Source organism: Homarus americanus, unplaced genomic scaffold (genome assembly GCF_018991925.1).
Source record: "Homarus americanus isolate GMGI-L3 unplaced genomic scaffold, GMGI_Hamer_2.0 scaffold32583, whole genome shotgun sequence".
Classification (NCBI taxonomy): Eukaryota; Metazoa; Arthropoda; class Malacostraca; order Decapoda; family Nephropidae; genus Homarus; species Homarus americanus.
The window spans coordinates 21,235,377-21,251,125 of record NW_024713129.1 but is presented as its reverse complement, the minus strand read 5'-3'; the positions used below and the strand labels follow the sequence as shown (position 1 = coordinate 21,251,125).

General features: G+C 41.3%; 1 protein-coding gene across 4 annotated transcripts in view; it reads left to right on the top strand.

The window, feature by feature from the left end:
* Window positions 1–226: 226 nt before the first annotated feature.
* LOC121869202 (plasma membrane ascorbate-dependent reductase CYBRD1-like) overlaps window positions 227–15,749 on the top strand; it is a 118,066-nt gene continuing 102,543 nt past the window's right edge. For all 4 annotated transcript variants that reach the window (XM_042370466.1, XM_042370459.1, XM_042370451.1 and 1 more), the window contains exon 1: window positions 227–335. In XM_042370466.1, the coding sequence (XP_042226400.1) occupies window positions 331–335 (5 nt within the window). In that variant the 5' untranslated portion in view covers window positions 227–330. The remainder of the gene's footprint in view (window positions 336–15,749) is intronic.

The window sequence follows — 15,749 nt, the reverse complement described above, 5'->3', positions numbered from 1 at the left end:
TTATCAATGTTAACAACTTCTCTGTAAAACACCTAATAGTTTATATTTTTTACCATATTCTTCGTAATTAGAATATATATAATTAAGCTCACAATACGAATGATATGTCAAAGCATGATGCCTCCTGCATGTGGCGTAGAGCTGCGTTAACGTAATATATGGTAGCAGTAGGCAACTTTAGTTATGACAATGAACCTGTTGTGCGGGTGGTGACTCTCGCCCCACGCCTCATTCAGTGTACATCAGTGGTGGAAGGTGGAGTGTGTCGCAGGAAAACACCTTAGTGTTTATTTCGTTACATTTGGGTTTATTAACTGAAATCACTTCAGGATGGGGTAAGTAAAGATTTAGATTTTGGTACGATTGTGTTAGTTTTTTTTAAATTTCTTGACACGAGTTGTTTACAGACGAAATGAGGTAGATTTCATGCATCCATCCTCCAGCCACTACGTCACGGAATTATAACTTCTATAACCACCTGAAGGACACTGGTACAGATCCTTGCTTTACATGGAGGTTGTGGCCGCTGTCAAGACTTCAAAGCCGCGATGACCCGTGTAATTCTCTGCTGTTATCATGGTGGGGGGAGTCAATGTGAGATCGTGTGCTGGGGGCTGGCTGCCTTGTTGACATACGCTGATGAAACCTGCTAACATGCACGGATATTGGTCTCCTACACCCGTCATTGGGGCCAGACCATTACCACACCTGTCACTATTGGGGCCAGACCACCACACCTGTCATAAGTAAGGACAGACCACGCTTGTCATTATTAAGGACACCACCACACCTGTCATAAGTAAGGACAGACCACCACACCTGTCATTAGTAAAGATAGACTACCACCACCACACCTGTCATTAGTAAGGACACCACCACACCTGTCATTAGTAAGGACAGTCCACCATACCTGTCATTAGTAAAGGTAGTACACACCTGACCGTAATGAAACACCTGTTGTAAATAGATAAATAAAAATATAGTGTCGTAAGTTAATATTTCACGTTAAGAACAACATTACTGGCTAGTGACATTGACTGATGATGGTGCATATTGTTCATCCTTCAGTCTGGTGGAGCGTCCCTGCGTTGTTTTCATTGTGGGTTGGGGGGGGACACATGCCTACTTCTTTTTCAAGGATACTGATATTTTTTTTTTCCTTTTCTGTTATGGTAGAGATTAGGTATTGTTGGAAACCCAAACTTCAGCTTAACTGTTGTTTGTCTTGTATATATTTACCAAGTTGTGTAGGTCTTGATTGGGTATTATTTTACTTTTGGACAACACGGGGAAAGTTACGAATTTTGTCTTTGTAATCAGTTATTTCGACGATTCTAAGACGCTTTTCTACTATGACGTTTCCATCGCAAATTACCTGAACTAACTTCCAAACTCTTGATTGGCAAAGATAAAATTCCTAAATTTCCAGTGTTGTCCGAAAGTAAACATTGACCCTTCATTGTGTTCGAAATAATTATATCTGAGACTATCAGACAAACATTAGTTAGTCCTGTCTTAACCAAACTCCCCGTAAGTGCCTTTGTTTAGTTTTATTGTATAATGAGTATTATTATCGTTTCGGCCATCCAGCGAATTTTAGGATTTCAAGTTTTGAGGTTAAGTTATGTTATGTTGAAATTATTTTTTTCCGATGGTTTTTGATGTTTTGAACAACTTCCAAATCGGTGGATGACCGAAACGATAATTTTGCCATCAATGTGTGTCGCACGTTCTAGTTGTTTTCTCATTTGGCATTATGACCGATTGGGTTTCTATGCGAATTGGCCAAAATAAGTTGGGAGCTCGACCAGTGTGTTCAACCTCGAACTAAAAATTTTACACTCGGTAGATTTTAGTAGCGCTAATATCAGGTTTAATGAAACATCACTTCTGTGAATCAGTTGATGTGTGAGTCAATACACGAGAGACACTGGTGTGTGGCTCATATTATGTGAGGCGCCGCCCCAGTGAGTGGTAGTGATGAGGAGATTTCTGGCAAGACGGATCAAAGTTTGCTTGTTGAGTCACAAAGGCTGGCAAGATACTGCATTCGTGGCAAGCCTCACATCTGCTGGGATTATCTTGAAGAACTTTTACCAGGATGAAAAACGCCCCCGAACTAGGAACACAGCTGTTACCCCGGAAAGGTGATGAACTCCATGTGTCGAACAGATTGTACTTTTTGGTCAGTGAAAGTTAAAAAATCAGGCGGGTATCTAGAGCGTAAGTGACGGAGAGCAATCTGTCATGAGGATGGTGTGTCAAAAGGGTCTGGCGTCACTACCTACCGTTATGGTGTAGTGTACTGGCTCCCATAGTCACCGCGAGCGATGGAACTCATAAGGGGATACAGTGGGACAAAAGGCGGGTACAGTGTTTATTAACTGAGGACAACACTCATCTCTCATAATAAACTGACTGCGCCTACGAGGTCTTGATAACACCTTTATAAGAATTTCCTAATACAGTCTGCGACTCTGCAGTGTTAATAGAATTATTTCTGCACTTGTTAATGTTTAATAGTAATTGTAGTAATAATAAGGATAAGAATATAGTGATCATGCTAATTTCAGATTATATTTACTGTATGTGGATTAAAACTAAGACGTTAAAATAAATGGATGATCAAAGATATTTTAAAAGACAAATCATCCACATATTTCACAGATAATTATGTAATGTCTCTGTATTATGTAATCTATAAAAAATTTAAATAAAAGATAAAAAACATCACCCTTTTAATAACTTGAGACTACCCTTGGAGTCTCGGTTCCCTGGTCACCTTTGTAAAGTTGAGGTGATGTGTCACTAACCTGATGCGGGAAATATTTAACTGGCAAAAGTTTGTCGAGCATTGCTACCTGTAGATTGACTGTTACTGGTTTGTGTGTAACGCTTCACGTTATGTCTCCCAACTCATAATATTAATGGCAGGAGAAGTTTCAAGTGAGTTCGGTCAAAAAATAAAAATTACAATATTATAAATCACTTGATCAGTACTAACTTTTAAAATAAAATTTGACCGTCAAAGGAAAGCTTGGGATGACTTAACCTCAGGATGTGTCTGTGACTTTTGCCAAATACTGTCAAGGGGGGCGACCTTTCATTATTTATGACCTGGTGAACAGTTCAGTGCTCGGGTGAGTGAACTATTAATTGCATACAATAATTTTCGTGTTACAGCTTTCACCATATAGTGTATATATGGTCGGGTTGTACCTGATGATTGTTATCAAATATTTGAATATTTAGAACGATAAATATTCATCGGTGAGTGAAATATCTAACACAACATTGTGGAAGAATGTTTGTGGTGTGCGTATCGGAAACGACAATTGACGTACAATTAACGCTCACATTTAAGGCGACATGTAGCCAACAGTAGAAGGCTCGCACCGTCAGGGGTGCTGCTGCTGCTGCTGCGATTGTTACAAGAGGAGGAGGAGAAAGGAGATGTTGGTTGTTCACAAGTTGGGTTTACCCACAGGCTTGGAGGGGGGGTTCTACTCGGTGTCCTCACCCGTCCTGCCTTCCTCCCCCTTGTCATCCACTTATTGAAACTGAGTGACGTACTGACGTTGCAGCAGTCCAGTCAAGACCCCGCGGCGCTAACCACAAATGATCCCTTTACTGGTTGCAGTAAAACTGTGACTAATATTGACCACAACCGCTCCGGAACAAGACGCAGAATATGCTGTCAGACATTGGTGTGTGTGTGTGTGTGTGTGTGTGTGTGTGTGTGTGTGTGTGTGTGTGTGTAACCGATCATACTCGTACTAGTGTGTCTGAGCCACGCCGTTCAGACTTCAGGCCTTAATACCCTGTAAGCTACACTAACAAACAGAATAACAAAGATGTTCTTGGTAAACAAGTAATCAGGGATCACCTGAAGAACAGGACCCCACCTTATTTCACCTAATGAGTAAACACCATAACGGTACCTGGAAAGGTTAGATAAATTAGGTTAAGTGTTTACTCGTGAGGTGAAATAAGCTGGGGTGTCTAATCTTCAGGTGATTCGTTATGTCAGAGACCCCCCTCCCCCCACGAGGCCTCAGGTGGTAAATAAACACGAACGTGTGTATCTCAGAACAACAACGTGACTTGGAGATGATGTGATGACCACTGATAGGGAGAGCTGGTGGTGGTAGAGGTGATAATGGTGGTAGTGCTGATGACGGTGGTAGTACTGATGGTGGTGGTAGTACTGGTGATGGTGGTAGTACTGGTGATGGTGGTAGATGTAGTGATGGTGGTAGTACCGATGGTGGTGGTAGATCTAGTGATATTTGCCAGAGTATTAAAGGAAGGTAAGGAAGAGCTTAGTATGCCCTTAGCAAAGTTGTTTAACTTGTCCTTAAAAGCAGGTGTAGTACCAGAATCCTGGAGGATAGCGAATGTAATACCGATTTTCAAGACGGGGGATAGATCACTATCCTCTAACTACCGTCCAATCAGTCTAACATCAATAGTAGGCAAATTACTGGAAGCAATCATTTCAAACTCTATTCGAAATCACCTGGAGAAGCACGGATTGATCAATGATTCCCAGCATGGCTTCACAAGCGGGCGTTCATTTCTAACTAATCTATTAACATTCTTTTCATCAGTTTTTGAAACGGTGGACGAGGGGCACAATTATGATGCGGTATATCTCGACTTTAGCAAAGCCTTCGACAGAGTCCCCCACGAAAGACTAATTAGAAAGGTAGAAGCGCATGTCATCAAAGGTAATATCCTTAAATGGATTAGGGCATGGTTACAGGACAGGAAACAGCGAGTGAGCATTAACGGCACTAGTGGAGTTCCCCAAGGCTCAGTACTGGACCATTATTATTTATTATATACATAAACGAAATAGATATCGGCATAGACAGCAACATAAGTAAATTTGCTGATGACACTAAAATAGGACGTGTTATTAAATCTGACGAGGACTCTGCAAAATTACAGGAGGATTTAAAAAAAATTTTCGAATGGTCTGAAAAATGGCAGATGAAATTCAACGTGGACAAATGTAAAGTACTCAGTATAGGAGATGTAAACAGGGAAACCGGTTACCAGATGAACAACGATGCCATTGGGAAATCCGACTGCGAGAAAGATTTAGGAGTAATGATAAGTAGGAACCTTAAGCCAAGTAAACGATGTGTGTTTGCTCGTAACAAGGCTAATAAAGTACTTGGGTTCATACAAAGGAGTGTTAGTTACAAGACTAGCGAGGTCATCTTACGATTATATCTTGCGCTTGTGAGACCTCACCTGGATTACGCAGTTCAGTTCTGGTCACCGTATTACAGAATGGATATAGAATCCTTGGAAAGAATTCAGAGGAGAATGACAAGACTAATCCCGGGCATTAGGAACCTTGAGTACAGAGACAGGTTAAAGCATCTTAATTTGCACTCCCTTGAGAGACGTAGAGTGAGGGGCGACATGATAGAGGTGTAGAAATGGAAGTCAGGGCTAAACAAAGGGGACATTACAAAGGTACTCAAACTATCCAACCAGGAGCGAACTCGTAACAATGGTTTTAAATTAGAAAAAATTAGATTTAGGCGCGAAATAGGTAAACACTGGTTTGGAAACAGAGTAGTGGATGAATGGAACAAGTTACCAAACATCATCATTAACTCGAATACGCTGAATAGCTTTAAACATAGGTTGGATGCTTATATGAGCAATAGGCGTTGGATGTAAATGGGACTGCCCAGTATGGGCCAATAGGCCCGCTGCAGTTTCCTCCATACTTATGTTCTGATGATGTTGGTAGTGCTGATGATAATGGTAGAACTAGTGGCGACTCTCAAGTTATCATTTACCACTACCTATAACTATTGACTCACTGTGGTAATCTGCCTTATCTTCCAGGCCCCCAACATTCAATATTTACTTTTACTTACTAATGGCGGTGATAAGAGGTGAACACTCTGGAGCTAGTGGGATTATCTTAACCTCTGGTGCTGATAACAATTGGTATCCCGTGTGTGTGTGTGTGTGTGTGTGTGTGTGTGTGTGTGTGTGTGTGTGTGTGTACTTACTTAGCCTAGCCTAGCCTAATAGAACTTAAACAAATATTAGACAATGATATGATGTCGCCTTTGCTCTTGGTATAATATAGGCCCCTATAACATAATATATATTTAAACGTGGTAACTTTCTGTTGAATCAGTAATATAAAATAAATCATCTTTATTAAAATCAAATTAACTTAGACTTTATCCCCTACCTTTGGTTGTGATGACCAGCTGCTCCCACGCGATGTCTGATGATGGAAAGAAAAATCACTACGAAAATGAAAGTTATTATAGCTTGACAAATATTTTGTGCAGTTGGTTAGTGTCGTCTGAAAATAAATTGTTTAGTGATAATGTTTCTGTTACGTTTTGAAAATTTATCCTTTTGTTGTCGTCGGTGAGTGAGAGTGAGTGATTGTACGAACGCCTCCTGAGGTTAAGTTCCTCCTCTTGTTGTCCATTGCAATAGTTCGTGTCGTCTGTTTGCCGGGGCTGTCATCATCAAGGTTGGTGGTGGTGGCAGACGTTCCCGCAGTGCTGTGTGTTGTGTTCATGGTCTTTACAGTCAGTGAGAGTTGTTGATGCTTGGTGACTGACGAATGGCTGTTCTTGCAATAGTGGAAACTTACTCTTTTTCCTCGGCTAAATAGGAACATAAGCAAGATCGCGTTTTGTAAGAACAATTTGTTGAGGCGTTTGAGACTTACAGTGCTCTTGTTCATATTTGAAACAAGAGCGAATCTCTGGTAAGCTTTTGTCCAGATGTGTGACTGTTCAGAGTTGTCCTTGATGCAGTTGAGATGCTGTTAATGAAGTTATCTTAACGACAGTAGGGCATGAGGTGTGCTTAATGTTTGAAGAGTACCACACCTTCCTACATCTTCAATCAGTATAACGAAACGCCCTTTTAAGATTTGAATCACAACCCTAAATCATTATTGCTCACCCAACATGTATACATCATAAATATACATTATTCTTATACATTAAGTGATTAACTGATGTGTAAACTGTGATCACGGTGCGGTAAGTTATAGTCAGTCAGTGAGGGTGACGCCCTGGGCTGGGTGGGACGCAACCTGTCTACTGCGTGTTTTTTTTTTCTGGTCCGTCAAGCCACCCACCAACACCCACCACTGTTACCACTATAAGTTCTCTATTGACGCGTAAACTGGTGGTGGCTAATGCTCGGTTCACAGATGGTTTCAATATTGAGCAATGGTTGAGAGAGAAAATCAGGTACTGCATAGGAATAACTGCTTTAGTGTATAATTCTTTATGGGAGAAACGCATTAGAATACCTTTGAGTCGAAATTTATTAATCACTTTTGTGTTCCGTCATAAATACGAGTCTATGGTGGGTGTGGCGTTGATTAATTAGGTGGTGGCGGCTGTTTTAAGTGTGGCGTTCAATAATTAGAAGTAAATTGTTCAGTAATTATGATGTAGCAACGTATGGTTTTTATTTGTTCTTTAAATTATTATTATTATTTCTTATTCTTTTCAATTATTCATTTTTCGTTATTATTCTCACTTGTCTTTATTCTTTCTCAATATTTCACGTGGGTTCTTTAAGCCAACTTGTTAATTTTTATATTCTTAACTTTAATTTATTTTTTTTTTTATATATATTTTCTGTTCTTACTTTAACATATAACTAGATATTGTGTTTTTGTGTCTTAAAGAAATAGGAATAAGATAATTTTCCCCCTTTACCTTTCCTATAAGTGACGGACGAGTGACACTGCAGAAAATTTCCCTTTTTCCTCGTGAGGCTATTAGCATTATATTCATTTAGTAATTGACGATACACTTTCGGTATAAAAACGAGAAGAAACTTGGGGTTAACACACAAGTTAAATATGAATCTGACCATTTTTACAGTGTTTAGAGAAAGTGAATGGTGTTGTAGCCTTCTGTGTAAGGTCGTGATGGCTTGATGCTGTTGTGGTGTTGAGCAGCCAGCAACACGTGGACCAGGACGTGAGGTGGCTAATGGCGTTAGGGAGAATAGGGCAACAGATCTGTCCCATGGTGCTGATTAAGACCTGAGAGGGAGCCAGTGTACTGAGTGCCTCTTGATAGGAGGATTTTATAACATAACAACACTGTCGTCCAGGGATCCTTTATATACAGTATCTCGTTTCACAGTCGACAAAAGTGCGTCGAGACTTCTCACTGGTGTCTGGGCTGGGAGGACCTCACGTTAGTTCAGTGGTGTGTGTAGGTGTTACTAATTGGTGGTAATATTGATCTACAAGCGTCAAGGATAATTTGATAATCATGGCGACGATCTGTGAGAGGCAGGTGGAGGTTGACCCTGGTGGTGGACCTGTTGGGCTTGACTCCACCCACAAGTCGTGTATAGCAGCGCATTGTATTTATCTGATTCGCTATTAGTGATTTCTCGGATTAACTCGTTGGTGGGTGTCTGTGTTCCTGCTGAGGCATCATTGCGGAGACGTGACGCCAGTCCTATTATATCAAAAGAAAGACAATGGTCGAGTAGGAGGGTGATTGTCGTGTTATTTTTAGACATAACGACCAGAAAGCACATTGCAGTGTGAAGGTGGACATAAGAGCAAAAAGTTAAAAGCCTCTTAGATGTTGTCGCTGGACCTGAGGAGTGTTTCAACAGCCAACACCTGCGCTGTTTATAGTTATGACTCACGACATACATACTGTACAAACAAAATACAAATCCCGGATATATTTAATTAGCTTAATTGTTCATAGGTCCACTAGTTTATACACATACTATGTCACTGACTCTTACCGGAGAATGCTAACTTAGGTATAATCATTAACATTTTGATTCAGCAGTACAGTACACTTTGACAAATAATTGTTACATTTATTAATTGTACCATGGTAATAATATATTTTTGTACAGCACAGTAAAACCTTATCACTGCTGTACTGTAGGTATTGCTAACCGTAATATGACGTAATCAATGACTGACCAACCACCATCATGAGATAACTACCTGGCGTAATGGTTCACCAGACAGCAGGAGGACCACCACAACAATGGTAGAGAGAGTTACAGTAGGTGGGGTGTGGTTGTGTGCCGCCCTCCAACACCTTGCTCACCGCCCCTGGATGTATGGCGGCAAATGTAACACTCCGTAAATAGTGTTGTGTGTCACGGGTGCACCACACTACAGTCACCTCGCTCTAGGGCCAGTATGTGACGTACGGTGACTGCCAGGCATCGTGGTGGAGGTAATGATGGTTGGTTATTGTCGCCTTATAAAGGTTCATGGACGGTGAAGGTCATGGATGGGAACGAGAGTTTCAATGAACATTTAAACTGGTTGGTGAACACGTATGATGACTGAAGTGAAGACAGCCCTGGACGTTGTGTCAGCTGTGTTGACTGATTGTGAGGGTGGTAAGTCATTGTACATGGTGCGGGTGTCTGGTCATGACCAGTGTATGAGGGTGTCTGCTCATGACCAGTGTATGAGGGTGTCTGCTCATGACCACTGTATGAGGGTGTCTGCTCATGAACATAATTGGCCTCTCACCCGACGTAGTTACTGAGCCTTGTATTGGTGATATCCCGGAGGGGGATTATGATGACCGCCTGGGGCACCAACTCCACCTCACCCCACTCACCAGGCCTGTGGTCACTCCTGCACCACACACACACACTCCTAGCTGGACGGTCCCGGTGTGTAGTTACTACTTATTAGATAATTAGTTCAAGGACACGAGTGACGAGGATCACATCTTGAGGGCTGAAGACACGAGTACCCGCCTACTGTTGTCTCGTGTGAAGCAGCATGGTGTGAGAAGGACGCCCAAGAAGCATAATGATTGCTGTAATAATAATAATAATAATAATAATAATAACAATTAAAGATATTACTACCATTAATAATGATAATAATAAGAATTTCGTAAACACACATCAGCAAAGAGTCGAGAGGAACCGGTTTCGTTGACATTTGCGCGGAATGTTTTTATCAAGTGACTGGAAGACGTCTGGGCTCATCTTGTTACATGCAGTCTCCTGTCAGAAGTGATGTAGCGACGTGTTGTCCTTGGCTCTTAGGTGTTGTCCGTGAGAGTTTTCTATGGTTGGCGAGAGTTTTTCGTGGTTGAAGCGAGTTTTTCGTGGTTGAAGCGAGTTTGCCGTGGTTGGTGAGAGTTTGTCGTAGCTGGTGAAAGTTTTCTGTGGTTGAAGCGAGTTTGCCGTAGTTGAAGCGAATTTTCCGTGGTTGATGCGAGTTTTTTGTGGTTGTAGCGAATTTTCCGTGGTTGAAGCGAGTTTTCCGTGGTTGAAGCGAGTTTTTCGTGGTTGAAGGAATTTTCCGTGGTTGAAGGAGTTTAACGTGGTTGGAAGCGAATTTTCCGTGGTTGTAGCGAGTTTTTCGTGGTTGAAGCGAATTTTCCGTGGTTGAAACGAGTTTTCGTGGTTGAAGAGTTTTCTGTGGTTGAAGGAGTTTTTCGTGGTTGAAGCGAGTTTTCTGTGGTTGAGGCGAGTTTTTCGTGGTTGAGGCGAGTTTTCGTGGTTGGTTGAAGCGAGTTTTTCGTGGTTGAAGCGAGTTTTTCGTGGTTGAAGCGAGTTTTTTCGTGGTTGAAGCGAGTTTTCGTTTTTCGTGGTTGAAGGAATTTTTCGTGGTTGAAACGAGTTTTTCGTGGTTGAAGCGAGTTTTCCGTGGTTGAGGCGAGTTTTCGTGGTTGAAGCGAGTTTAACTTGGTTGAAGCGAGTTTTCCGTGGTTGAAACGAGTTTTCCGTGGTTGAAACGTGTTTTCCTGGTTGAAACGAGTTTTTCGTTGAAGCGAGTTTTCGTGGTTGAAGCGAGTTTTGTGGTTGAAGCGAGTTTTCGTGGTTGAGGCGAGTTTTTGGTTGAAGCGAGTTTTCGTGGTTGAGTTTTTCGTGAGTTGAAGCGAGTTTTCGTGGTTTTTTCGTGAGAAGCGAGTTTTTTCGTGGTTGAAGCGAGTTTTCGTGGTTGAAGCGAGTTTCGTGGTTGAGGCGAGTTTTCGTGGTTGAAGCGAGTTTTTCGTGGTTGAAGGAGTTTTCGTGGTTGAAGCGAGTTTTCTGTGGTTGAGAAGCGAGTTTTTCGTGGTTGAAGCGAGTTTTTCGTGGTTGAGGCGAGGTTGAAGCGAGTTTTTCGTGGTTGAAGCTTGAGCTCGTGGTTGAAGCGAGTTTTTCGTGGTTGAAGCGAGTTTTCTGTGGTTGAGGCGAGTTTTTCGTGGTTGAAGCGAGTTTTCGTGGTTGAAGCGAGTTTAACATGGTTGAGGCGAGTTTTCCGTGGTTGAAACGAGTTTTTCGTGGTTGAAGCGAGTTTTCCGTGGTTGAAACGAGTTTTCCGTGGTTGAGGCGAGTTTTTCGTTGAAGCGAGTTTTCCGTGGTTGAAACGAGTTTTCGTTTGAAGCGAGTTTTTCGTGGTTGAAGCGAGTTTTCGTGGTTGAAGCGAATTTTCCGTGGTTGAAACGAGTTTTTCGTGGTTGAAGCGAGTTTTCTGTGGTTGAAGCGAGTTTTTCGTGGTTGAAGCGAATTTTCCGTGGTTGAAACGAGTTTTTCGTGGTTGAAGCGAGTTTTCCGTGGTTGAAGCGAGTTTTTCGTGGTTGAAGCGAGTTTTTCGTGGTTGAAGCGAGTTTTCTGTGGTTGAAGCGAGTTTAACGTGGTTGATGGTGCGAATTTGCCGTGATGATCCCTGTTAACCGATATTTGAGTGACTCTATTGTTAAAATAATAAAAACTCCTGATTAATGTACTGTACAGCCCTGTAAATATATTCAATGCATATTATATCATTATGTCTAAATCAAATGTAAGTCTGTAAATTTTCACCCACCGGCTGCAACTCTATTAATAAACCGTTTATTATTATTATTATTATTATTATTATTATTATTATTATTATTATTATTATTATTATTATTATTAGGTAGTGCCCCGTCTAACAACACATCAGGGGGCCGCGGTGACACGCCCATTACGTATTGGCGTGACCTACTGCCTGGTTATTATATGCCACTTCGACCTCAGACTCCGCCTGTGCTGCCCCTCCCGCCTCTTGCTGACCCCACTAGTGTTACGTCACACTGCTCAGGTGCCGGGGCGTGACCCTTTAAAGATCACGTGATATGCTCTTTCTTTCTATCTCTCTCTCTCTCTCCCTCAACCATATTTAAAAATGTAATGAATATAAGCTTGTAGGGCATATTTTAACAGAGAGAGAGAGAGAGAGAGAGAGAGAGAGAGAGAGAGAGAGAGAGGCTCTGGCTGGCTGGCTTTATACATATTAGTGTGGATGTGATATAGCTGGAATATATTTGGTATTAGTACTGTACAAACGCTACCTTACCGTAATAGAATATGTGGCGTTGTTCAATAGGATCTTATGAGGATAAAAAGTATAGGACACCGTGACATTATTAATTTGTTTTGGGAATTATAAGGACAGTTTTGGGAATTATAAGGACAGTTTTGGGAATTATAAGGACAGTTTTTGGCATTATAAGGACAGTTTCGGGCATTATAAGGACAGTTCTGGGCATTATTAATTCCTATAGTCCAATGTCTTTTTTTTCTGTGCTTAGGGAGTTCTGTCGCCGGGCCCACACGACCTGGTCTCTCAATACTGGTACTGCCCCGCCCTGCTCAGCCCCGCTCTACTCAACATCACTCCACCTGACCCCACCCCACCCCACTCCACTCCACTCCGCCTAGCCCCGCTCCGTCACTCCCCGCCACTCTCACCCGGACTACACTGTTTTATTGATAGTTAAAGCGGGACTACTATGTTCCCCCGCTTAAATTGTTATTCATTCTTCGACCTAGAGAGAGAGAGAGAGAGAGAGAGAGAGAGAGAGAGAGAGAGAGAGAGAGAGAGAGTGTGTGTGTGTGTGTGTGTGTGTGTGTGTGTTCTGCTGAGAGATGACTGGTGGTAGTGTTCCATTTACCAGTAACTCACCCACGTTCCAGGTGTCTTGATGCTCGTTCATTACACTTTAAAGACGATTATGTCAGACCCTATATTGTTGTTTGAGTAAAATCGTTGTGTTATTTGTTATTTTGTTTTCGATGGCTGGTGTTTGTTTTTATTTACTGATTTTTACGCTATGAGTTTAAGTAAGGCTTCGGGCTTTTATATCCAGGTCTTGGTCAGTTTATGTAACACGGATTATATTGTGGTGGCGCTGAGGGTTACGATTCACTAGTTGTACACAGCGTAGATCTGTTCAGGGAGCGAATTATTTGATGCTCCTTGGGAAAAAAATCAATTAAAACGTTAATAACTGACCCAGATCCATTAACATCAACTCCGTCATATATTAAGTGAGAAAGATGATGTACAATATTGTTATTCCGGTAATGGAGATGGGTTTACCTAGGAGACGCTCTTGTGAAAACCTTATCAAACGCTGTCATTTCTAACGCCACTCCCTCGTTCATTATTCTGTGAAGTGTCCGTCACTTTCATTGTAGTTTAATGCCTGCCACTCTACCTCTCACAAGTCGGTACTATTTCTCAGTGAATAAGTCATTTCTCTTTATATGATTCATGATATAATCTCTTATATGGGAGTCCAGAGTGTGGCAGTAGAGGGCGTGTTGGACTCTGGTTTCTGGTTGTTGGTCATTTTCTGAGTTTTCCTTTTAGTAATGTTTTATCTCCGTAGTGTCCCATTCCTCCGGCACCTCAAGAACTGTGAAAAGACGACAGCTTTTTCTTGGTACTTTTGTCATATTTGTCATTGTATTCTTGTGTTATAAAAACGCCCTCTTTATATGTGGGTTGTTCTGCATCTTTCTGATTTTTTTAACTTCCTCACATTGTTCCTCTGCCTAGAAAATTGATAATATTTATCTGGTTCCTTGTTCCAACAAACGCCTCTCAGCAGGTCTGCTTTCTTTTGATGGCTTAAGTTGTCCTTTACTTTAGTGTAGCGATGCTTTTTTTTATTCCTGGTGTTGTTTGGCGTTAGTCAGAACATTCCCTGGTGAAGAACACACAACGTAACCCCTGGAGTCTCTGGCTGTAAACCTTTCATGTGGATGTTTTCAATCTTAACATGACGTAATATCTCACTACAGTCCACATAGGCTGTACAAAATTGAAAAAAAAATTTCCTTATCCAATGTGAACTATAACTCCGGACGGATGGACAGACTCATAATCTTTTAATCACTTCCGATGAAACCCGAGGTTGAGGTTGTGCGCGGTGGGTGTGGGGGCTGCTAATCGTCCAGCCAGGCCTTGGGCCGTCCCACTCATCAGGTTAACTGTACATTACCTGACGAAGGCGCTTATGTTACCAGTGCCGAACCTCCTTCATAAATAATTATTTACAATAATACAATAATTCTCTGATCATGTGTCGATTATAGTTTGGTGAGCAGTTTTATGGGCTGTTAAAGGGAAACTATCAATACTGTACTACATTAGCTGAAACGTTATATAATAAAGGAGTCAACAGAAACAAATTTGGAGGTCAAGCAAATCCCAAACCTCATACACCGGTAAGATCTGGTGGCCATTGGTCTTAGATCCCAATCCTTATGGTTAGGTGGATTGGGGGTTATGGCTGGGGCCCCTCTGATCAGTCACGTGTGTCCTCTCATTACACAGTGTTGTCTGATCCATTGGAAAGAAACTCCTTCATCATCTCAGCCACGTCTTATTAGCCTCTGTTGGAGCCTTATACTTGTCTCGGAGCTCCTCACCCCTACACCGGTCAATATCGTTGCCTCCTGCACCGACGCAGGTAATGGGTTTATTCCCATTGCCAGACACGATACTGTCCACCCTACCTACTGTACCAGGTCCCCACCCTAGCTCCCGGACAACACAGTACACACCCTCGCCCTGTCTCCAGTCTTCGTTACACAATACACGCTCCGTCTATCTCACTTGATCTCTGTCCCATCAACTGACTTGTGAGGGATTTTCTACGAACAAAAGTGTGAATGGTATTTTGATGGTTTTTTACACAGTATAGTTTTGCTAAAAGGTTAAAAGTTTAGTTCATAAACCTTACTATTAAAGTCCTTATCTCACAGATGTCCACAGAAACAGTCGAGCTGGTGTTCCTCCCAGACACACAGGCGACCATTATACAAGATGTTATTACCCAAGACGAATGTTATAGTGTCGTTATCCTAAGTTACCAACGATGATATCATATGAATCTGCCAGGCCGCTCTTGTTATAAACACAAGATGTGGCATTACGAGGGCGGAACTTGATGTGGATGTACAGGGTGTGGGAGACACTTGGTACAGGGAACAGTACCTGCTTTTATTGTACCATCAAAACCGTTTTATCGGAAATTATCATGTAAATAAATAAGTTATTACCATTGCAATAAACATAATTGCCAACTAGACATAATCCTGACAGCTCTATCCTCTTGTTCAACCTTATTACTGTACAACCCAGGTTGTACTGCTCCCCCATTATACTTATGTTTTTTAATTCCACTGTAATTTATATATATATGTGTGTATATGTATGTGTGTATCTATGTCTGTATTTGCATATGTTTATGTATGTGTGTGTATGTGTGTGAGTATATATATATATATATATATATATATATATATATATATATATATATATATATATATATATATATATATATATATATATATATAAATAAATAAATAAATAAATAAATAAATATTGAAGTGATAACCGTGGTAACATTATGAGATGTTCTTATTACCACCATGCTATTGTACTATTCCAGATGATACTAAATGTTACATAA